The sequence below is a fragment of the Calypte anna genome, chromosome 19 (genome assembly GCF_003957555.1).
Source record: "Calypte anna isolate BGI_N300 chromosome 19, bCalAnn1_v1.p, whole genome shotgun sequence".
Classification (NCBI taxonomy): Eukaryota; Metazoa; Chordata; class Aves; order Apodiformes; family Trochilidae; genus Calypte; species Calypte anna.
Window position 1 is genome coordinate 7,722,455 of NC_044264.1, and position 25,908 is coordinate 7,748,362.

Sequence of the window (25,908 nt, forward strand, 5' to 3'; positions counted from 1 at the left end):
AAAGTAAGAAGGTTGTCTTTATTCTACTTCCATTCCAACTAACTGGTTGGGTCACAAGAATTTTAAGGAAAAGCTTTTCTAGAAACAAGCATAATAGGTACTACATAAGGATTTCACAGGATGCAGCTGTATATACTATGTATTCATATGGTTCCCATTGATATGTTATCTGATTCATGTTTTTTAACAAAATCAGTATAACACCTGTATAAAATAGCAACAGACAGAAGAGTGCTCAAGGTCACAGGAAGTGGGAGAGAAATAATTATTTGGACACAACTTCTTTGCCAGGTCCATTGAAACATGGGGATGGACCATGTACATGTTTGTGTCTTTGCCTTCAAACATAAACATTCATAGAGCATTCCTGCTGTTTCTGTTTCCTTTTCCCCTTAGCTAGTTCCCCTTCTTCAATAGCTTTGTTGTGGATCTGTTGGGAATTGTAAAACAAAAGAGTTGTCAAGAAAACAGTAAACAGTGTGAGTGTTGGTTGTTTTTTTAAATTTTATTATACAGTGTTGGCAATTGGAAATTTCACATTTAAAATAATTGAAATATTGTATCCAACAAGTCAAATACAGAAAACAGTTAATATTCTAAAAAGGAGCCAGCTAGTCAACGCAGAAACACATTAATGGAAAATACAGCTTTTAGTTACACTTAAAAAATTATATATTTAGAAAAAAACTTGAACCTGGTCCAGTAAATTGTTTGACTTGTAACAGGAAAACACTTCTACACAGTTTAACGCCAGTCTTTATTTAAAAAAGTGATCTGTCAGTGTTAGCTCCTGTGTTGTTAGCAACTCCCCTTAATATTCCAGTTGAGGAACTAAAGTATATGCTTTACTAACTGTTGTAAGAATCACTTGCATTGTCATCTCTTCCTTTAAGTGCTAAGCTGGTTCTCAGTGTGGTATTTCAAGGAGAGTTTTGTCTGTCCAGCTGTAGAGTTCATATATGTATATTGGATTTCCTTTCTATATTGTAAAATATTAAAGAAAGTTCCTGATGGAAGCATTGGCTTAATGCATAAAAGGTGCAGAATGTTGCAGGACATTCTTGGCAATGGAAGAAGCTGAGAAGTGAAGGATTTGGTCATGTGGCATTGCACATGGTGAGGTTCCATTGTAACAGTGAATCAAAACTACTTAGAGGGTTGAACTATGGGACCAAACCTTCACCTGTGTTTGTGTTATCAGCACCACATGAATGTTGTAGTCCCTCTGATTTCAGTTGAATGATTGATGGTTCCAGTTCTGCACATGTGGAAGTTATGTTAATAAGTAGTGACAGAAATAGGTCGTTTGTGTTTAGTAGGTATGTTATGGCTGCTAATAAAACTCTAAAATAATTTTCCTTTCAGTAAGTGTTTGGATCTTTGCAAAAACATTTTCCTACTTTACACTAACAAATCACTTTTTCTAGTGAAACATTAAGTGAACAGTAGTAAACATTACACAAAACAGAAAAACCCCTACATAATACAGTTTATACACATTACTCAACATTTTTTCAGTTGTTGTTCGTTGGTTTTATTGTTTTTTTTTCTGTAACCATATTGATCCTGTCTTGTATAATGGTTCTAGTGTAAAGGCACAGGTTGGTTAGGAAAGAAAAGCCTGCATCTCTGTCTCACTACTTCATGGTGATGATTTTCTTTTTACATATTGTTTGTTATTCCTCACTTTTCTGACTCTTACATGAAAAATATCAATATCAGCCACTCATTTTAAAAAGTGTAAGACATTATTGAAAAGTACATTACTATACAGAGCTGGCTGAAATTTATTCTTATTTTAGAGGCATTCCTTCAACCTATTTTGTTAAATATTTGGAAGATTTAATTCCTTAGTCACTGCCAGCAGCAATGCATAGCATGCACTGTTGCTTTCTCAGTGTACTGAATTCTAAATGGAAATCTGTATTTTTAAAGATTACTAATGGACCTTGCAGAGTTTCTGTGCAGAGTTTACTTTTAGACTGCATGAAAGTATAGTATTATTATAACAATAATAACTGTGTTCCAATTATTCTGGAAAACAATGCAAGGTTCCATTGAAGTTTAGAAGGGTGAGGAATGTAAACAAGACTGCAGAAGTCCTTGACATTGATTAAATGAACACAGTGATTGTTCTATCTGTTTGCATTTTCTTATACATCCTCAACATGTCTCTGTCTGTCCCTTCAAGTATACTTTCCATGAAAAAAATAAAAAATTCAGGAATCAGTTGGACTCAGATAAGTGAAGAATAATAAATTTGATCACTTGGTTTGTGCCACAATACAAACCTAAGAAGTACAGCTTGAATTAAATATAAACTATGTGATTATTTAGTTTTAAATAAATAATAGAAAATAAAAGATGATAATAGAATTAGACTTCAGTTTTAATTTTAAATAAACAATGGGGTGAGATTAGAACCCAATGTTTCTTTTGCTTAAGGCAATCAAGTGCACGTATTTCAATGCTTGATAGGAATGAATTCAGTGCTAGTGTGGAAATCAGACTTCACAAATTCACAGACAAAACCATGAAATATGGCCATTTGCTAGTTTTGACACAGCATCAGCTTATTCTAATTAGTTGTGCTAAGAAGCATTTAGTTTCAATTCACACTTTTTTTTCCTCTTCTACAATAGTGGGAATAGGAATGGAAACTCTAGGAATTCCTATTCTGGGAATAGGAATTCTTAATAGGAATGGAAATATTAGAATATAGTTTATTCTGGCTCATATTACAACTACATACAAAGACCATTGGGCACATATGTTTTTGTAAACAGATTTTTCTTTTCAGCCTTAAGAAAACAAACAACAAAACTCAAAATCTTGTTAACTATAGCATCATGAAGCCTTTGGAAGTGGTTAGATAGATCTCTCTGAAAAAAAGCCATCTAAATTTCATGTAAGTCTTCATGAAAATGAGTAAATCTTGAAGGTTGGATCAGTATTAGAGAGTGTGCTGACAACTTAAAAAATGTAGGTGCTACTCATACATATAGATCAAAAAGAGCCTTTTTTTCTTGTATTCAATTCCTTTTAGATATCAAACAGAATTTTAGGCCATGGCTAATAGTTGGTGCTTTTTTCACTAACCAAAATAATTGTAACAAAACAACATTAATGATTTAAAAATTATTGGGTTCATAAAGTTTTGACATCTAATAATATATAAAAAAGGAATTGAAGTTTACGGCTTTGAGACGAATTGAAGACTTATGATTTTGAGACACAAAAGAAAGTGGGAGGTAGACAGATGCTTTGAGGATAAACAGATTTTTGTTTCTCTAAGGCAATATGCCACTGTATGTTCAGAGCAGTAGAAAGGCTGCTGATTTACCTTATTTCAATTCCAGAGTGTTTGCTGCTCATGCTTACGGAAGACTATCAATGCACTTTTGGTCTTTGTGAATCTGATCTTCTCTTCCCCATCTCCTTGTTTTTTTTTTTCTTTAGCAATACAGCTAAATGGAAGTGCTATAATAATTTCTGCCCATTGCCTGTAGACAGGAATGTTCTGTTCTTAGTAAGAAAATACTATAAAATAGTAGGTATTGGAGTTGGAGATATGTGCTCTTTTGGTGCATATTTTGCAAAGAATGGTAAAAAGACAGACAACATTACCCCAACAATTGCCAGCATATACCCCCAGCCAATCTGGCAGTCTCCTGCATAGTAGATGTCTGAATTCTCACAGAATCTCTTCACAGTAGCTGAGTTGAAACCAAAAGGGTAAACCAAAAGCCCAGAAGCCATTATGAACACTAGAGAGGAGGAAAAAAATCACAATTATTATAAAACACTTGATTTTCTTAGAAAAAAAACCTTATTTAAGAAGGTGAATGTCTTTTATAGTAAAATCAGTGGAAAAAGTCATAGTTTAAAACTTATGATTGTCAGATTATCTTCCTTTTCATAATTACCTCTTATGGACAGCAGTGTCATAACATGGTAGCAAGCTGGCACTTGGATTTTTTTCATGAGAACTGTGGCCCATTACATAACTTCAGAAATGCTGGGATCCAAATTATGGAGCCATTTAAAAAGTAAGATGATTCAGATACAGTGGAATCCAGAGGAGAAGAATTCCTAAGTCTGCAGATTCCAAACCAGCTTGCTTATCTTCTCAACAGCATTTTTGTGCTTGAGACAATTACTTTGTTCTGCCAAATAAAAACTTCCAATGAGAGAGTTTAAATGTAGCTTTTCAGATTCTGCTGATTAGGTTCTGATAATATAAGCACTTCTCACTATTCTCAGTGTTGGAAACTCAGATTGTTTAAAAGATCCTGCATTTGACCCAAATGTCACGAGATGAAAAAAAATACAAGCTGTCATCTTTTTACTTGGCTTTTAGCATCAGTCTTTCAGTATGCTTTTTGGAATTTTCTCTGTATACTTGAGGATTAGAAAAAATTTCAGCCTGAGTTTAAGACCTAAATTAAGATCTAGAGTTCCCCTATTACCTTATTTTGACAGCTTGGGCTCTAAAAGTACACAAAAAATATAAGACAACATATAGAAATCTAAAAGCTTGTAATTAAAAGCACAGAGTTAAACTAGCAAGAAATTTATCCCAGTAAGTTGTCTTTTACTCCTTCTAGCCAAACATATGAGCAGATTAATCCAGTGTGTAATGAAAAGTATGTCTAAAATACAAAGCTTAAGCCACCTCTTGATGTTGGGAAGCCAGACTTGCCTCCTGCAATTACACTGTCTGTATTATCTGTAGCTTTTAACAGCACTTCACTGATTTTACGGTCTTTAATGAATACACATTCTATTTAAATATCATGGCTTATGCAATTAATTTAATGAAAAGCAGAACTTCTTTTCCAGCTTTGAAATTAAGACTGCCCAAGGTATAAATTGTGACCAGGACAAAGATGCATTAAACCCCCCCAGGTACAGTTCTCAGAGGCTGTTTCTGCCCACCTTGGACAGCAGCAGGGGCTGAGCTAGGCTGATGTGAAGGGGTGATGCCAGCCCAGCTGTTGTGTTTGCCCCTTGGCTGAGAGAAACCCAAGAAACCTTTTTTTCTTTTCTAGCTTTTCTGCTAAAGAATAACTGCTGTATTAAAAATGTATAGTCTGTCTTAAAAGTCTATTTTATGTGCCAAAATGATAGCACAAAGCAGTCCCTTTTCCTATTTTCCCATTCTTCCAGGATGCTTTGTTCAAGTTCAGGGTGGGATGTTATTGATTCAAGAATAGTGACAATAAGAATTAACTGTTATGTTTGAGCTGGGAGACAATTCATAACCAGCAAACATCTAATTCAACACTGAGATTCTAAACCAAACAGTGCATACTAGTCTCTGTATTTCTATTGCATTTCAGAAGGGGCATCTACATATTACTCCAATTATAGAAGCTTAATCTTTAAAGTATCCACTCAAAAAGGGCAATCAGTTATTAATAATTTTAATTTAAAATAGAAGTTTAATAAGCTTGAGGGCTAGATGCAGTCAAACATTTTAACACACTTAGCCTCTAAAATCTCTTAATAATTTGAATTAAACCTTTCCTTTCACTCTTAATGAAATATTCCACTGAGATATTCTCTTCTAAAAAACAAGTAAATGGAAATTAAAAGGAGAGAGACTGGAATAGAAGCAAACTTGCCAGTCTGTTTCTTCCAAGGTAACTCATGTACAAAGAGAACCTGCCTGCCAATGAGTGGAGGTCTCTGAGAGCAGGGTGCTTTTACCTGCCCTTTCTCACACAACCATTTCCTTTAAGCCTTTAAGAAAGTTTTCAGTGGTTCCCAAGGAATGTACAGTGTGGCTTTCCACTTTTCCAGGCTCAAGGTGTATGAAGGGGATGCTGCAGAAGCCAGGGAAGGGGAAGGTCCTCCCTGGAGCAAGCAACACCCTGAGCAGGTCTCACACTCCTGAGAGTCAACCAGCTGAAGGTGCCCAGGGCAGGAGGGAGCTCACCCAGCTGAACAGTTCTTAGCAGCTGTGCTTGTGCATTTAGGCTCTGCCATTAAACACACAGAAGGTGCAGCTTAATACAAAGTAGTAAAGCTGTATTATGCAGATTTCCCTTGGCTACATACATATCACGCTGCTTAAAAACAGGACAAAATGAAAATACACTAAAAATAAAGCTAAACTAGAAATGCACACAAACAACTCATCTAGCAAAGGTCACCAAAAGACGAGAAGGAGCAAAGAGCCAGCACACTTCCTGTGTTCAGCAGCACAGCCTGGAAGTTGTGTGGTCCCCCTGCATGCCCAGAGATTTCCCCGAGCACCATCCCCGTAGACCCAAGGAAACCTTGGAGAACAACCAGAAAAAAGGGAGACTTCTTGCTATTGTAACATCTGAGAGTGTTAAGCTGCTAAGCTAAGCAACAAAGTAAACCATGTTAACCCACAGCCGTGGGTAGGTTGTAGCATTCAACTGTGGGCTGATACAGCTGGGAAGCAGAGCACCATACTACCCAGAAACTGGGATGTCATTTGGATACACAGCACAGCTCCTCTCCAAACCCAGACTGCTCAGCTGCAGGAAGTGTCTTGAAATACACTCACGGTGGAAAACCTGTAAAAGGTTGGCCCCCATTTGCAAAGGAAAGCAAGCCAGATTATAAGAGAAAAAGAACTGCTCTAAGCAAGAAGCAGGTCTAAAATTAAAAATTGAGTTTGCTCATCTTTCAAAACTAAAATAGTTCATGCATCTCATTTGGCAAAGGAGAGAACTATGCAGGATTTGAAGCTATTTAAACTTTGCTCACTGTTAAAATTTGATTTTCTGATGCTACGTAAGGCCCTTGCTCTACTTTATGTATCTGTCCAGATATATTTTCTTTTTTATTTGGTTACATAGCATTATTTTGAAGGATGTGTTTTACAGGGACACCAGTGCTTTGATTACCACGTAGTGCTGATGTTGCATGGTCTGATTTAGGGGGAGAAGCTGAAGCTGATTTTTTTGAAGGCTAGAAATAATCTGTCACAGTGTTCACATATCAAAAAGTTACCCATGGCTTCATATCCTCAGGCATGTCATAGAATGACCTCGTTATTCTCATTTAAAGTGCCCTCTTTCTTACAAAGGCTCAAAATATTGAATAGCCCCTTATTATCAGCAGAAGCCAAGCTTTCAGATGTGGTGCTAATGACTGCTTAATAGTGCTGTCTAGCAGCAGTACACTTAGCAGGGAGAGCACACAAAGAAACGGTAGGACTCCATTTAGGCCCCTCATATAACACTTATGCCTCTGCATGCTTTTTCAACAACAATCATCACTTTAAATGTTGTCAGAAAACAGCCTGTACAGAGTGCTGTTGTGAGTAGTGTGATCCTGCTGTCATACGTGTATATGATAAGGCTAGACAATGTAGTAGGGTCTGTTCTATCACATAATGCGTACAGAGTGTAGAGGGGATTTGCTGGTAAAATGGATAGCTGTAGTTCTTTTGGTTTGACTGATCATTTGATTCATCTCTCATCAGTTATTGGGTCTCATTAAAAACGTGCATTTTTTTTTTTAAATATCTGACACATGGTATTTGTTGGTTCTAGGTCCTCATCACCTGAGTTCTCACCAGCAAGTCACAGCCACTTCTGACTGCAAGGTGGTTTAAAGTCAAGTCCATGTGCATGGGTTAAACTGTAAGTCACTTTTTATTACTACTTTATCATCTTCTGCCCTCCCAAGCAGTTGCAGTCTCACCTTCATTCTCTCACATTGCTTCACTTCACTGCTGTCCTGCAGCCAGATGGTAAATGACAATTTCTTCTTAGAAGGATTGGCCAGCCAAGGCAGGACCTCTGTGCTGTGCTCTTGCTCCCTATGCAGGCCCAAAGCTTTTAAAAAATGGTTTGCCTAATTTTTTTTTAAAGTATATTCCTGGTATGTTGAATTGTAAATAAAATAACTTTAGTTAATCAGATAGGTATAAGATATAATTAGGAGGACACTTCCTTTTAGGGAAAACAGCATTTTGTAGAAGTTGTAAATTGCTGGTGAGAAGATTACTGAGTCAATGACTATCAGGAAAAATAGTATTTTTTGCTATCTTAAAATCTACTACACTAACTCTGAGTCATTACAATGGTTCGTTAATTTCATCAAGCTTTTGAAGTACTGTTTAATTATTTAAATCTATCACATACCATTTCCAAGTTTAACTTACACTGAACTAGTAATGTAGTTCTCCAGAACGTGTGTAGAGGGCACCAATGTACAACTGTCTTATATATGCACAAAAAATATCTATTTCCAATTCCACTTCTTTTGGCAAGACTGATGGGATTTTCCATGTATGAAACACAATAATTGAATAGTTTTGTGTACTGTGAATCAGGAATGTGAAAACTTGTCTATGTGTATGTGTATCCTTCCACTCTAATGTTGAAATGGATAGAAATCCAGAGGTAGCCAAAAATCTTACAGAAAACAGAAAAAGCTATTTTATTCTATTTGTTAAATGTTTAGATGATGGGTAGTAGCAGTACTGATCACCAGTAATAAAATAGTGCATGAATGATCTTCCTGAAATTACCTGCTCTAAGATTAGTTTGTCTTAGAGGTTTCATTTGCTTATTTCAGTCATATATTATATTTCTTACACTTGTGACAGTGATGGATTAATTGGAAGACTGTGGGACATATCAGACAATCATTAGAATCAGGGCTGAAGCATAGGCCAGCAAGAGTATTATTCCAACCCTATTACAGATTAGCAGAGTTTTATCTTTTCTTGGAACATCTTTATTGAAAGAACTTAATCTACCAAAGCAATTTTCACTCATCTCATCAAGAAGTTTTCTCTCACATTTGATCTATTACTTCCCTTCTTAAAGCTGGCAGTTCTTCTTATGCACAATGGGTTGACTTTGAATAACACATTTCCTCTCAGGTTTACATATTGAATTAACTTAATACTCTTATTAGCTCTTCTTAAGCTTTTCTTCATGTTTATGCAGTTTTACTGACATCGTTTTAAGTGACAAAGCAGATGCTTGTCCAAAGCCACATTCACCCTACCAGAAAGCCAGCTGACATTTGAGTGGCAATGACAAAACCTTCCAACCTGTGCCACAGTCAGACATCTTCAGACATTTCACCTCTTGTCCTGCTCCACTGGCTAGCCTACAGTCCAGCACTCTTCCCAAGCAAATATTTTTGTAGCATACCTGAAGGGTCACTATTTTTAGGGTATTTTGGATGTAGCTGGTGCAAGTTCCTGTGTACAAAAAGGAGATACTTGTTTGTCTTTTCCAACAACTGGAAACCTAAAGACAAAGCTAAAGAAGATCCAAGGTCACACTTGTTCTCCATGGATGTACAAACAGAAACAAAAGGGAATTTTGGGCTAGCCACAAATTAGGAATTTCCTTTTGGAGGAAAGGAGGAATTACTTAGAGTAATTTTGGTGAGAGATGAAAAATATTTATATTCAGCAGGCGTGGTTTTAAATGCCATGTAAGTGTAAAATGAACTGGAAAGTGACCAAAGATAAAACAAAGCAGACAAAATCTGATCCTTGTGGAAACAAAACATTCAAGCAGTGAAGCAAACAGGGACCACTCTTAAATGCTCTTCTGCTCTGCTGCACTCCTGGCAGGTGCATATCAGGTACCTCTAGTTCAGATTCTTGCAAGCAGCCCTAGCAATTATTCCTTCCAAGAAAAATAGAATGGAGAGCAGGGAAAAGGGATAATAACACCCCTGTACTTGGTACCAAAATGTAGCTGTCTTCCTTTGTAACTGAACAAAGAGCTGGAACTCAAAATAACGATAGGGCCACTTTTCACATATTACTGTTTATCTCCTCTCCTTTATAAAGATTTATTCCATTGGCTCCATTTCAGTCAAACGTTGTCATTTGAGGAGTGTGTACCAGTGCTGGACTGTTGCCAACAAGTAGATTGTACCAGTTTCTTTTCTTAATGGTGAAATTCACAAGTTTGCACTTAGGAACTATAATATAAATGTGGTTATAAGGAAAGCTATGCAGCTTGTTGAATCCCTTTGTTAGCTAGCAAAGGAAATTATGTAGTTTATACAGTATCTCCAAACTAAATAAATGTTGAATATGTGACTTCAGCTCACAAGTTAAGAAACTGCATCAGATATAGTAACACATATATATATATATATATGCAAAACTACTGGGAAATATATGTATATAAAAACTGAGCAGTGTTCTTCATTTCAGTTTATTTGGATTTAGCTGATGTGGAATAGGCACAGTTTTTAAAAAATAAAACTAGCCCTGAAATAAGAGAGCCCATGCACCTTTTTTTGCACATAACTTTTTATTACCTCTTAAATACCCCGTTCAAGTTCTGTTGGCACAACTTACTCATTCAGACAGGCTCTTATTGCACAAATAGCCTGATTTACAAATGTCTTATGATGGTACAAATAGCTGAATCTGCTTCACTTTTAACTGAAGGGAGTGGAATCTAACTATCCTGACTTTGGAAAAGAAATTCTCTGAAGCCAACACAGAAGTAATTGGGCTTGGTAATTGCTGCATTAGCTGCAGGTTTATTAAGGGACACAAAAGGAAATGACATCCCAGTGACCTTTGAGGTTGCTTTTCACAGCATGTTTTCTACATGAGAACAAATGATGAAACTTCACTATTTCTGCCAAGTGAGTGGTAGCTATGGTGAAGATTTATAGATGTAATCTGGTAATCTATGGGCCTAATCATGCAGTTATAGAGTTGCGTGTCATTTACTCAAAAAGGCTGAAATGATCTAGCACTGTGTGGACTGTGGTGAAGGAGTGCATTTTGTCATCTGCAAGGTTAGAAGATATAGAGCCTATTTAGCAGACTGTAAAAGGGAGAGACAAGAGCTAATGTTTCTCAAAATACCAGACTGTTACACAAAATTTTACAAGACTCAGAGAGCTAAGAAATGGGGACTGTCAGATGCACTCTAATATGAGAGCCATTATGATTTTCCTTTTTTGTATTGCTTCAATAATTGCATAGGTTTTCAATTTAATTTTTTTAAAATTATGTAAGTCATGCTCAGTTCATCTGTTTCAGAACAGCTAACACAGAAGCAGACTAATAATATAATACTGACATATTTAAGTGTTGGATTCTTTAGATGAGAGCAGCATGTTCAGAATGTACTGTGCCTGTATTTCTTATCTCTGAGCTGCATTTTATTAAACAGTTAAGAAGTGCTAATAAAAAGTGCATATTTCAGTTGTGCTATTTTAGGTAAACATAATATGGCACACATTTTCTAAGCAAGACATACTGGTTAACTGCTCAACTCCATTTCTACAAATAGAAATAAATGTGGCACAAGCTTTTCTTCTCATCCTGACTTAACATATCCATGCCAGAACCAGTATGTTCTCCAGCACAGGGCAGGGAATGAAGCTGATGACTGAAAATTTGAATTATTACTTCTTCTTGATCTTTTTGGCTAAGAACAAGTGCAGCTTTAACCCACCATCTGATGCATTTCCTAGCAGGGAACAGTGTCAGCCTGGGTCCATGTGCAGCTGGAAGCAGTGAGGGAGGGGACATTCCTTGCAGCACATTGTCTCTCTTTTGGAGCTAGCTCTCCTGGGGAGGGGAGATGCTGCCCAGCCTAGAGCAGGTCTTGGCTCCTGCTCTGGCTGTCAGTTCCAAGCTCTTAATAACTCTTTAGAGCAGGGGCTGAGATCCAAAAGATGGGCAGTGATTTGTAGATCACCTGAAATGTCATGATTTGACATGACACATTTGCTCCCTTCTCCTCCCCACCTGCTCACCTCACAGGTCTGCTTTAAATCAGTCTTTTCAGCTCTCCCAAGGCTCACAATTTAAGCAGACCCAGATGCTCATGAAAACAGATTTATAATGAAACTGGTGGCCATTAAACACCAGCCTCACATCAGAGGTGACCTTATTGTAAAGCCTTGTACAGTGAATTTATTTTGACTTTGCACGTTCTATACCCTGTCTCCTGCATCAGGGAGAGGCACGTTGTGGCAGCTCAGTCAGTGGCAGTGGGAGGCCTGGGAATAATGCCCACGTCTCACTTCATTACAGTTGCACTCCACATCCCAGCAGTCTTCAAGCCTCAGGGATATCACATTCATTACCTCTTTCAGAGACATGTATTTTACATAAATGGCTGAAAGGTGATTAGAATCCCTGACAGAAGAGCATTTTATCTGGGATGCAACCATGAAAAATATGTGCCTAAAACAAAAAAGGCATCCTATATCTTTCTCCTAATTGATTTAAGCTACAAAGACCAGCTTCAGATTTCTCAGGGCATAAGAACTACCAGGAAGACACAAATTGCATGTTTTCACATGTCCTAATAAAAACTCCTTGACAGGGGGTTTTGAAACCAGAGTTTTCTATTTCTCAGATGTCCTAGTCCTGTGAATGTCATCACTCAGCAGAAGCAGACATACTGCCACCTGATCATAAAAAACAGTTCTGTAACAACCCTCATTTCATGCTGCTGATTCCAGCCCACCATAAATCAGCAACACCACAAGTAATGTTGGAAATAATTGTCTGCTCCCAAGCTCCCCACTTTTTACGGCCCAGGTGCCACACAGCTGTAGCCATATGGTACACTGCACCCTGCTGAAGTGGGTTATAGCAGCACCTCCAACAGTAAATACTACCTGGACACTTGGAAGATTTTTAATGCTACAGACTGGAAAAATGCAGCTTGTACTCACACAGTGAGTTTCCTACCCTTTAAAAATGTACTAAAAGAAATCAGCTCTGACTTAAAGCAGTTGTTCTGCAGATAGGAAATGGGATAGAAACTGCTAATTCACTGGTGTGCTGCACCCTGACCTGTCCTCTCTCACTGCAGACACCATTTATAGGTACCTGGGCAAGTCAGTGCCCCTGTCAGCTGCAGCAGTTTGCCATTCCAGTGCACTGCAGAAGGCAGGTCTTGGCTTGTGGCCCTTCTCAGCTGCACGGGGCAAGAAACTCATAATGGACTGATGTGTGCTTCAGCTCCCAGCTCATAAACAAACATGCAAATGTAACTTCAGGCCACAGTAAAAGAAGTCATTCAGTTCTGAGGCAGTGCTACTTAGGTTAAAAAACTAATATGGAAATGCAGAGTAGTCATAGCAATACCCAAAATTACTAGCTAAATAAAAGTGATTTGGGATATCTGATAATTTTTATCAGGCTGGCCCAGCTGCATAATTTCCCATCACCAATTATACCAAAAGGGCCCACAGTTCCTCCTTCATTAAAGCATTTGATGGACTTAATGAGTTACTTCATCAGGTTAATAAATCCCTTCAATAATTTTATTACATTTTGATATAATTATTCAAGTGGTCCAGCTAACAAATTATCATCATTTAGATTTCCTGACAGAATAACTTAGTTAATAAATTTGGACCATGAAATACAAAATCCATAAATAAACTATGGAGATGGTTGAATATCTTTGTGGAGGAGAGTGTTTTTCTATCTTCAGTTTCAGATAGCACTGGAAGCCCTCTCTCTCTTGCACAAGTAACTTCAGAAAAGTGCTAAAGAGAACTGCAGGAGGTTGGTGCCTCCCAGCAATGTTCTGCTTCCCACCAAGTGCTGAGGAAGGAAGTGAGCTGCTGCAGGACACTGCCCACAGGGAGAGCTCTTAAAATGCATCAGAAGGGACATAAGCCATATTTATTTTTTTCTCAGCATTTTATCAGGTTTAAAATACAGCTTGCTAAAGGCTGTTCCATTTCTTGAGGTAAAGATATTTGGCTGATTTTGACAAGGTGAAGTGACACTATTAGAAAATAAGATGATATTCTGGAAATTATTTTTAAACTTAATAGAATTGGTTGCTGTGCCATTTGTTTTTCCTGTGGCATCATAGTAAATGACATCATCAACAGAATAACCTTAGGGGCAAGGATGTTTTCAGTCTTAACCTTCCAACAGCTGGTAGTATTATGGCTTCCTATTACCAGAGTAATAATATTTATGGTAGGTAGACTGCAAGAATGGAACTATAATGTTTATTTACTTATACTTGATAGCCACCTCTGGCAAGAACAAATTTCCCATTAATCACCATCTTATCTCTGTAACAGTTACTCTCAAGGACATCTGTATTGTTCCCTTTGTTTTATTAATACAGAGAATAGTTCTGCTATGGATCTTTGACACTGAACTTTATTTTCTATATTTTTTAAGGGGAGCTGAAATGCTTAAACAAAATAAACATTGGTCTTTCTTAATAAATTAGCTACTTAAGACCCTAATCAAAGCTAGAGACACTTGCATTAGAAGTTTATCTGAAAATAATTTTATGTAAAGAAACCAAATCAGTCTCTTCTTCTTCTCTTTTTCATCTCCTGAGACTCCAGTTATGAATTCTGAGTTTCTCCTGGAAGTGCAGACGACCTTGTTAATAGGTGAGCATGCCTCATGCATGCACACTCCAGTCCAGGGAGCCAAGGAAGTCAAGACAGTTTCTAAGCTCAGATCTCAGCTTATAATAGAAAAGTGCATATTTCTCTTCCCTGTTACACAGTCTTTAGTTAGCATTTTAAAAATTAGATATCATCTTGAGCTCCAGGCTGATTTGTTTTTCTAATTTTTCAAGAGCACTGCATCATGTATTTTCATCTTTAAAAAATAAATCAGTGTAGGCCCAGCAGGAGACAATATTAGACAACCAAGTTCTCTTTCATGTGAGAAAAGCATTAGTGCAAAGAGCTGCAATTTGTGGAAGTTTCTCCCAGCCTGGGTTTGGTTCTGTGCAGTTTCCTAAACCAGAGAGATGGTGGACAGACAAGCACAGGTCTCTGGTCAGCTCGGAAGGAGCAGGGATCTTCCCACTAGCAGCAGACTATCTCCTGTGCAATCTGCTGTCCAAGAATGGAGCCACCATTCCCCATGTCCTTCCTTTTTGGCTCCAAAGCCACACAGGGCTTTGGGCAGCAGAGCCACTCAAGCCCTGTAATTGCAGAGACCTGAGCAGCAGTTACTGGCTGCTCCCCTGTGCAGCTGTCTTGCTGTGAGCAGTAGCTGCCAGCAGGATCTGGTGATGCTCAAGTGCATCAAATAGAGCAAAGCAGAAGGCTCTGCCACCAGCCAGCCCTGTGCCCCCTCTCATGCCATCTGTCTCAGCCCGGGACACAGAAGAAAGCTTCCATGTTGTCCTGAGCCACCCTGTGGGCCTGAGCGTCCTTTCCAGGGAAACCAGAGCCTGGAGATGTAAGAAAGGAAAGAAGGAAGAGACCTGGTCCATGCTCTCTCTGGCATGATGACCCCTCTCCAGAAACAGCCAAGTGTTTGGCAGGAGGAGATATGCTCTGTAGCCAGAAAGCAAATAATTTATCTTGCAACAGGGTGAGCCCAGTGCAGTACCAGCATTAGGTGGTTATGCTAGTGGAAGGGGGAATTACTAATTTTAATTTGCTGTTTAATTAAGTGTCTGATACCATACAAGGGTGAGATGCTTGCTTGGATGGGATGAGCCACCTAATTGTCAGGTGAACACACAGCCACGCCTGCCTCCTCAACTCAAGTGATGCTCACACAGCAATTACTCTGGAGTCTGTCAAATGTGATTTAACCCATAATTTGCTTGCAAAGTGAAAGCTGAGCTTTCAAATATAGTAAAGAACTCTACCTTCTCTCCTACTCCTGTGCCACTGCTGGGTCCAAACCATGCTGATCCTGCCCACAGTGCTGGCCAGTACAACTGTCCCATGTGGGAATTTAGGAAGGGGAAGTGTTGGCTGAGCCAGGAGATCAGAGGGAGTCCAGCAAATCTTGCAGTGAGTTTGTGCTGGTTTGGCAGGTCACAGTGACCCAGTGGCTCAGTGTGTGTGTCAGTGGGAGTGTAATGATGCTGTTGGGAGCAAGGCCAGCCATGCAGCTGGGTTTCTCTGACTTCAGCAGGCGAGCAGAGCTCAGCCTCAGGCTCTGATGCTCAGCTGTGCCTGCCCAGCACCCCACCACTCAGGGACTTGCCCTTTGCCACAGGCACCAACACTGAGACTGCCAGCCCCACCACACAGCAGTGAGAAATGCCCCAGGCAGGAGCTGCATTAGCTTAGTTCATGACCATGGCTTCCTTCAGGGATGACAACAATAACCCCACAGCGTCTCCATCTTCCTGCATTTAAATGTTTGAGTTAATAACATTTATGAAGCAGCACAGAAAAATGAATTTAAACACATCATTTGTCATCTCAGGGTACTGAATTACACCCTTGCTGAATGAGATACAGAGAAATGTGTTTAATAAACATAGTATATTTTGCACGATTTACTTTGCATTTTCCATATCCTGCAACAAGCAGAGGATAGTGAGGCTTCTTAATGATCATAATATATGTGCAGAAAGAGCAGTTCCCTGAGGGCTACTGATTAATCAGGGAAATACTCATTTGTTCTGGCAGAAGTGATGTGCAGCTAGGCAGGGCAGATGATGAACCCTAAGTGCATACAGCAGCCATCAGGGGCCAGAAGTTTCCATTCGTTTAACTAATGTCCCCTTTAAGAGAAGAACAAGATTCAGCACAGCATCAGGACATAATGGCACTTGTTTTCCATCCTAATTCCTTTAGATTTTTTGCCTGACAAAGGGATAAAGAGGCACCACATTCATTTTAGAGACAATAAATGCATAGCAGTTTCCAAAGGAAGCCATCCCTGCTGCTTGCTTAGATATGCTGGTGGGGGGGAAGACATAAGGTCTCAGCTGCAGTATTTGATTACCATGCGAGGGACTTGGGAACAAGTTAGAAGATTTAAAAGGTTTTTCATCAGATATTCTAAATCCCTGCCTGGATTTTTAGTACCTGAGAAACACTGTGTGCCCACTGATTGCAGTTCCTCCTACACTCAGTCATAGTCTTATTAATTCCTTTCATCTGGCACCATTGCTGCCACCTAGAAGTTTCCAACCTGGTGTTTGCTGGTAACAATGTGCAGCCACTGTGCTGTACATGTATTTCTCCAGTGTTCATTTTCAAATTAGCCACAGAAAGGACAAACTAAAAGCAGATGTGTCATGCTTTTCTCTGTATGTTTGGAAGCACGGTCATAGAAATATCTTTGTCAGATAAATAAAAGCCAGATCACTGGGATAAATAGATGCAATAAAACACTTTTATGTAGAGGGAACCCATACAAAAATGTGATCCAAAAACTCTCCAAGGAAATTGCTGTGTAAGAGGTCCAACTTTGAGGCTTACCTCAGGCTTTTCCATAACTTGATAGTTAGTACTTTAGATTGGAGAATGTGTGATGGGATCTTTCAGTTTTTTTCTACTTGCTATTTCAATTTCATGGGATCAGCAGAAAGGGAAGGGAACCAAAGCCGAACTAATGCAGGGCTTTTGACTCTACTGCTGCATGAACACACACAGGGACTGTTTAGCAGAGAAAGGAGCATGTGTTACCTCTCTTATAGGCATCCCAAAACTGCCAGAAAATGTGGATTTTTGACTTGTTTTCAAAATAACATGAGAAGAAAACCAAATAAATTGGAAGGCTGAAACATGATCAGAAAAGCACAGTTATTTAGTTTGGCCACTGATTTATTAATGCATTATAGTTACTCACTCAGGAATAAAACCTCACTTAAAAATGCTCTTCAGCTCCAACTGGGATGATTTACGGGAAATAAAAACAGTTGAAGATTTAGAATGAATCCTGCCCATACTGACTCAACAGAACTGTTGCCACTGACCTCAGTAGGCCATGTTTTGCCTCCAGATATCTACAAAGAACTACAATTCTCTCACAGTATGAGAATAAGCAGCAGCATAAGATTTGACAACATCAGTTTATTTTCCCCTACAGAATCCTTCATTTTTATGCAACTGGCCTAAATAATTTGCTCCACAAGTCTGTTTTAATGCAAGACAGACATTGACCTGTGCTCCTTTTTAGACTCTTTGCCCAACATGGTCACTCCTGCTTGTCTTAAGGACCTTCTGAAATATTTTCCCTTCATGTTCCTTATAAGATTTTTTTTTCCCATTTGCTTTCTCAGCAGCAAATTTAAGGCATTTCAGGCTACTGAAGAACTAAAAAATTAACACTGTGCTCATATGTATCATAAAGAACATGCTCCTCTAACCCTGTCCTTCAAAAATCCATAAGCATTTGTTGTACTTCAGTGATTCACCATATGTTTTTGCAAAAGAACATTTTGCACCTGCCACCACAATGCAGGAAAAATGCCAGCTTTGCAGGAGAAAACATTAACTAATTTACACAAAGCCTTAGGTGGTCTATTAGCCCTGCATAAAAACAAGATCATGTAATTACTGGATCTAGAGACAGAATTAAATTTGATTGACTACAAAGAAGGAATGAGTGGAGCAATTAACAACAAATCCCAAGTAAACTCTGATCAGGAGCCCATGGCCTGGCTGAAGGATGCTGATAGCACAGGGTTTACCTCTGCTGTCCCAACAGATGTGTCCACAGGAAACATTTAGCTCAGTGCAAACAGTTCATCTTCTGTCAGCAACATTGTTAGAACCTGCTAACCTACTGTGGATTATGTGACACACAAACCAATAACCACATAACCAGTTCAGCACAGTTCTAGTCTACTGGCCCTGTTAATTTTGTTGAATCATTGTGTTTCTGGACATAGATAGCAGCCACTTGAGGTGGTTGTTCCTCCATGACTGAATCATAGAATCATAGAATTGGCTGGGTTGGAAGGGACCTCAGAGATCATCGAGTCCAACCCTTAATGCCATTGATTTTGACTGAAGCCGTTTTGGGAGATTCCAGCATCACTCAGCAGAGCACCATGTGCCCAACCAGGCAGCATAGCAGATGCTGTCCTACAAGTGTGATGGAATGGTTGCTCTGTAGAATTAAGTTCATTAAAATAATTGTGACTGGTCAGAGTCACAGGTGCACAGTATAAATCTGGGGTGGCAAAACCCATCCAAAGAAAACCCTTGCCAGCTCCCCAGCCGTGCAGGTTAGTTGCAACTGTTTTGCCAGCACATGCTGTGTGACAGGAAGCTGAGGTGTTTCTGTCACAGCTTCCATCCACAATTTGATTTAATGCCCTGCGTGAGCAATTGCATCTCTGTGCTTGTAATAAGAGAATGTCATAAAGGTACCTGCTGCCTGGTCCAACATCTTGTGGCTTTGACAGTTTGAATTTACAGCTTTAATTCAGGAGTCTGGAAGCCTGGTATTCTGTACACACTTAGTGAAGGGCTAAAGGAGTGATATTTTATAAAATGTTCACCTGTGTTCAGTGACCCATGGAGGATATAACTCCTCAGACCTGGTGAAATGACTTGTAGACAAATTCATAGTCCAGATTGTCCAGTGGCAAATTATGAAGTCTGTGTAAAACCCTGTCTGCCTGGATGTCCTGGCTTGAATGTTTTGCCTCCATACAATAAAAGGTTGAACTCTCAGAAGCTTAATTGAAAACAAAAATGCTCAGATGGATTCTCTCAGCCTTTCACAATACCCTCTAAAGGTTGATCTCATCATCACATATACAACAAGCTGCATTTCAAAATTGTTTCCTGTTCTTACATTTCTACAACTTTTTTCCTAACAGAATTATTTTGCTGAGGGAGGGAACAGCTGAAATACATGAGCAATTAGCAATGAATTCACCACTAGCACCTGCTCTTAGTGCTTTTTGGGCACCTTCAGAGAATGAGGCCAGAATAGAATAGGGTGGCTCTGGGAGCAGGACAGCTTGCATGCTGAGGGCAGGTCAGATTTGGTGTGCAAGAAAGACAGCAGGTTTTATCAAGCAGTTTCTGTAGCACTGGTGATTTGATTTTCCAGGCATTTCTTTTTGTTTTTTCAAAATGTGAGAGTGTTACTGGACTGAACACTGTTATAGATGGAAGCCTAACAGGGCTCTGGGTTTCTGAAGACTGAAAGAGATTGTTGAGAAAAGTATATATAATTTCAGCAATTTCAGGAAATATCAGACCCTTTCTCTTAGATCTACACAGTCTCAGGACATGACATTTAGAGAGCAGCATCAATCAAGACATGATATACCCTCAGTTTATTGGCACAAAACTGGCTTGGACACCCTGGTGAGCGTGGGACACGGCAGAGAGGTTACAGCCCAGCCCACACACCTTGAGCAGTGAGGAAGAAGCTGGGAAGAAGGTGAGACACCCCGGGAGCATCCACAGCAGGAGCAGCAAGGTGTTCTTCAGAGCAAGTGTGTCAGTGCAAGCAGGCAGCACCTTACAGTGAAGGCAGACATTGAGTGCATCTCTGCAGGTAGGGATAGGGGTTTGCTTTTTGTACAATAGATTTCACAAATGGCACAACTGAAACAGAGTTAAGTGTGAACACACACACCACTTGGGACAAAAGAGATATAGGTTTTGCTTTAGGAAAAAGATGAGCTGTGTGTGTGGCTGTCATGAACAAGACAATGTCACCCTGCTGAGCACAGTGAGTAATGAGGTGTTGAGCAGAGGTGAAGGGAGGCAGCACCCCAGCCATTGCCCAGACTGCTCCCTCAGGGCAGGGAGAGGCCAGCGTTGACACTCCTGCTCCTTTGGCAATCCAATTTAAGTCCCACATCTCTGTTATCTGCTGCGTTCCCAGGGGTCACATTCGGGGCTGCTATAAAGTGCAGGCAGGCTAGCACTGCAAACGTCCCCAATCTGTGTCAAATATGCAGCTGTTTAATGAGGCCTGCTGTCATTATGGCAAAATAACTCAAGGACTTTCTTAAAAAAGTCTCTTATTTATAGTACCATACGTTACATTAATGTCTTTTTACTGGGAGGTGCTTTGAAATACTCTGCAAACATTACAGGATGGGCCTGAAATAATGTGAATTTAAACAGAATCTAAGAAGGAAAATCAAAAATACCAGGTGGAAGAGGAAGCATTTGTTGAAATTTGTTGAAATCTTCAGCAAGGGAGTATTTTTATGAAAAGCATGCAGTTCTGACTTGCAGTTTTGCAGTGGCTCCTATGCTGTGAGTGTGTACTCTGGCACAGATTCCTGATGGAGAGATCTATGTGCAAAGTGTAAAGATTAGTGAGAATTTTCTCCTACCAGCAAAACTACCTAAAAAACAACATTAGAGAACAACACCATTATTTTCACCCATAATACTCAGAAAGCAAGAGTTCCTTTTGCCAGGCAGTGCCTCAGTGTCTCTGCCTCTTAGTGCAGGTTTTCTCTTACCAGATAAACACAGCCCAGCTGAGCCCTCCATGACCTATAGCTATGCATCCCTGTTTGAACAAGAGGAATATTTGAAGTACCTGTCTGGTGAATACAGGAGGTATCCAGGGCATGCTGATTTCAACCTAGCCAGGTCTTCCTGTTCCTACAGTAGATAATTACAGGTGGAATCTTAAACTGAAATGTATTAATCAGAGTAGGATCTGCTGCCAGTGCCCTTCCCATCCAAACTGAAACAGCAGCAAGGAAATGAAGCAGTAATGATGGGGGTTCCATTTAGCTTCTAAATAATTTTCTTTTATGTATCTGTATTTTAAGGGCATGTGTATGCTTTTCAATGTAGGAGACATTTTGCTGATCTTAAGTACAGTCTCTAATTAAGCATTCTGTAATTAAACTTCTTGGTTCATCTATGTAAAATGTTGAGGGATTAAAACGTGCCTTATTCCTCCAGGTTAAGCTTTGCTTTAACTCAGACATGCAGGGAAGACAGTGTCTTAAAGCAGGTTTTACAAAGTGGAGAAGGAGGTTGCTATACCTGAGAGCCCCCACAGAACAGAAAGAAAAAAGGAAAAAGAAAAAGGAAAAAAAAAAAAAGAAAAGTTGGTGCCACTCATGCCATGTCAAGGCTGGATGTGCTCCCAGCCCAGCAGCCCTCAGGCATCTTGGCCTGGATCAGTTGGAAACTCCTTGTGTCTCTCTTGATGAGTCACTCATTTGCTTTTTCCCTGACCTTTGATGGAATTGCCACATAGACTGTGGCATTTGTGCCACATTGTTTTAATAAGAAAAGAATTTTTGGAAAACATGCAGAAGACCCAAGTACACTGTGTTTTGAATGTCTTCATTCTCACGTGCCAATGTATGATTGCATCCCAGAAAAATGCATTTTAAATAATAATTTTAATTAATTTGTGGAGGGTCTGGCTGCTGTTTTACAGACAGATCTATTCACTTTTCTTTGCTACGTCAGTGAAACATCCATTATTTTTCCATAGTGCAAATGATCTCATTTCTGTTGCTTTCCCTGCAACAATGTGCCACATTGATTCCTCCTTCAAAAATTTCAGAAAGAGAAGCAATTTGTAAGAGTGACAAGAAAATGGCTTCTCATTTGTGTACACCACAGCAATCTGATGCACAGAAAGAGGCTCTGGTGAGCTTCACAAATCCTAATTCCCACTGAGTTTCAAGCAGTCCAGATGGGGAAAAAAAAATAAAATCACATCGACCAATTTGATCATAAAGATTCTAATTCAGCACAGGTTAATTGAGAAGTCAGATTTCCTGCTATCACTTCTGGAGAGGAGGGAGATAAGCAAACACAATGACTCTTTATCAACAATATGGGGACTTCATTTAAAGAGAGAGCATTAGGTTACAGGCTAGAAGATTAGTAGCAATCAGACTGCACTCAGAAGGGAAAATATACTGGGTAATAAAGATAGAAGGCATGAAGCTGGATGCATAGAAATGAGGTTTGATGCCAAATATTACAGGTCAGCTCTGAGCTATCTGTCAAGTTGGCACTGATCACTGTTGATGCACAATTATTATTATTCACCTGTGATCAGGTCATTTACCACTATCAAGACAATGGCTCCTCCTACTCACTCCATTTTTTAATGGCATTTTAATGGAAAAAAAAAAACCATCTATTATTTCTTTGAGGTCACTAACCATTGTTTAATAGTACCTAATAGTATATGAAATACATTTACTTTTTCCCAATCACCCATAAAAAGATGTCAGCTGTTACTCTGTTCCTCAGCCACAACCCCATAAATCTGAGTGCAGTTCTGCATGTAAAGGTGGCAGCCTTATTCTCCCTCTTTCTCTGTGCACCATGTGTTTTCCATACCAAAAAGTGCCTGTTTTGTTGCAAGTGACAGAAGGAGAATTTAAAGGGATGCTAGAGGATCATAAAGGCTTCCCTCTGCCCAATCCCAAGCATGCATTCTCCTTTGTGTTCTGCTGATTAAAGAATTAGAAACTATTAATATTGTCTCTGCTGGCAGGTCGGAAAAATACTTATTCTGTAGTCAAGCAGATTAATCCAAAGGGGGAAATAACCCTGCAAAGCAGCAAAAGCTGCCTGTCTAGCCAATCCATTTTCTAGACCCAGATGTTTTCAATCTGTTTAAGTGTTAATCTCATGATACTTCTTTTCATGCCTGGTGAAACAATTTCAACTATTGCATTGAACTATTGGAGAATTCCTATAATTAGTGCACTGACAATTCTTTATGAAGGAGCCTTTGGAACAAAACCCTATCTGTGAGTTTGTCAGTCATGTGCTTCCATTAATTATTGAGGCATTCTAGGACCTCTTGCCATCCACTTTCTGATGGGCTCCAGATACTGCCTGGTTTCAGGCACTCTTTTCAAAGAATTATGTAGTAAAATCAGAGGCAGGATAATGCTAGGTAAGCTACAAATTAAATGCTGGCATTCTTCTGTGATGGGAGCCTGAAAAAACTCAGATTTAGGCTTCAAAGAAGTGACTGAAGGGGTTGGTCTAGGGAAAACACAGAGCACTTGTCCCCTCTGCACAAGGACAGGGAAGTGCTGATGCTCTGTGCCCTCCCTTGAGAGGCAATCTGAGTGAGACAGTTAAACTACAAATCAGTTATCACAACATTACACCCAATGACTAATTGATGATCCCAGGCAGAGCAGGAGTGGGCAGAGGTTGAGGTCAGAGGTACTCTTTTGCTTGTGATGGGCATGTGGAATAGGTTTGCAAATGAAGGCACTGGAATTCTGTTTCTGAGATTTACTCCAACAAAACCTGGGTAACTCTATGAAATTAATTCCTAGCTGTTATTCCTGAAAACTGGAGAGCTTTTTCCTTCTTACACACACCTCTCATGTCTTTTCTTGGCATGACTTTGGTCTCCTCTGATAAAGAACTGGTTTGAAATACGACAGCTTTCAGCTCAGACCTCTTCTATGACAGGTGCTGATGGGCTCTGCTATCTGGGCTCTCTGTGTGAAGAATAATGGCTCATGAAAGGAAGGTTAGAAATAAGGTCAGGAAGCAGCTCAGGAAGCCTTACATCTCATGTCAAGGCTCTTAAAGGTTATAAGAGGGCTGCAAAAACTTTCCTCTGGGGCTGCAGACTGACAGATCAGTGTCATGATTATAAGCTGATTCTGATAAATCTTGTTGATCTACCATTTGCAAAAGGCTTTAAGAGTACTGTTGGTGAGTCAAAAATTCCAGTAAAATACCAGATCAGATCCATACCAAACAAAAACCCTAAACAGTTTTATGTCTTTCTACATATCCTGTTGGCATACATACTCCTGGCCATGCCATCTGAGGGCAGGACCTCCACCCCAGGGAGCTGCCCAGCCTTAAAGTGCAGGACTCGGGGGAGACTCTTCCCGTTTTGTGAATCTCCACAGATATTCCAAATGCCCTAAGGGCCATTTATCCCCTGAATCCTTAAGCAAAGTCCCTTCTCATAACAAACAGCCATTAGATTTGGTCTGTGGGAACTGGCTGGCAGAGAATACGTCTAGTTGCAGATGGCTGTGCTCTCCCACACAGGGTGAGGGGTTTATCATTGAGCTTAAGGATGCTTCTTTTATAAGTTTGGTATGAGACAAGGGAGAGGAATCAGTTTTAAATTAAAATGAGGATTTTTCAGCTCCTCCTTAATATTTATAAGGCTCTTTTTGCCTTACAGACAAATCCTACAAGAGAAGATGGAAAGCTGCTCATCCTTATTTCTTATGCCTTTAGTTCAACTTCTAATTGTTTATACTCCTCTAAGCAAAATAACAGTTCTGGAAATGCAGTCATTTGCAAAATCCAGCCTACTAAGCCTTAAACATGTCCTCCTATGTTTTTTCCTTTGTTGTTGCTATGGCATTACCAGACATTTTTCCATGTAGGAAAGGAAATCCCATGGAGACCACATAATAAAGGCTTGAATTTCCAGGACACAGTGTCCGTCTCGCCTCTTGACCTGTTTGACACCCTCTTTCACCAAACCTGCATTCACTGAATCCAAATAAACAGTCAGCCATCAAAGGAAATATCTTAAAAGGGTTGCTTGTGGTTAGCCTTGATGAAGTATACATTGGAAAACCTGCATTTTAATCACGTTTGGAGTTCTGCACTTCAAAAATGGTTTTGTTTAACTGCATCAGACTTGTCATTCAGGGAAGTTTCCTTCCGTAGGATGCCTGCATTTAAAAGTCAAGTTAACCAAACCCAAACAAATTTCCCAGGAGGCTCTAACAAACCAGACAAGCATCTCACACGCTCGTGTCTGCCCTCTGCACTGTACCAGGTGGATCTGCTGCTATCTGCAAGACTGTGAGATGCTATGCTGCCCATTTGGACAGCATCACCAGTTCACAACAGGGTGTTGTGAGGTTTCAGCAGAATATCATCACTGGATGTTGCTTGTTGAGACAACCTTGGCTTAGATCCTCCCCTGGGCTTGATGAGAGTTCCAAAAGATTACTCCTGTGTCCTTGCCAGTGTGTTCTGCCTAAAGGCCCTGATCATTCTGGGTTGCACAGAATTGTTGTGTCTTTATTTTAGAAATAGCTATTTCATGGTGTTACCTGGAATTGTCAGCTGCACGTATGTTAAAATTGGTGTTTATTCTGGTTTGTAAAAGGCCACTTTTAATTTGGGTCAATATACAAGATACTTTTCATACTCAGTACCATCAGTCTTCAAATTCAACTTACTTTAATGTATATCTAGTTATAATTTAAGTAATTGACACCCGTTGGTGTAATTATTAGG

At 39.5% G+C, this 25,908-nt stretch overlaps 1 protein-coding gene across 1 annotated transcript in view; it reads right to left on the reverse strand.

Annotated features, from left to right (window-relative positions):
- Positions 1–492: 492 nt before the first annotated feature.
- The window catches only part of LOC115599370 (transmembrane protein 211-like), a 58,935-nt gene continuing 33,519 nt past the window's right edge, over positions 493–25,908 (reverse strand). Inside the window, exon 3 of the mRNA XM_030462440.1 lies at positions 493–3,767. Coding sequence (XP_030318300.1) covers positions 3,541–3,767 — 227 coding nt within the window. The 3' untranslated portion in view covers positions 493–3,540. The remainder of the gene's footprint in view (positions 3,768–25,908) is intronic.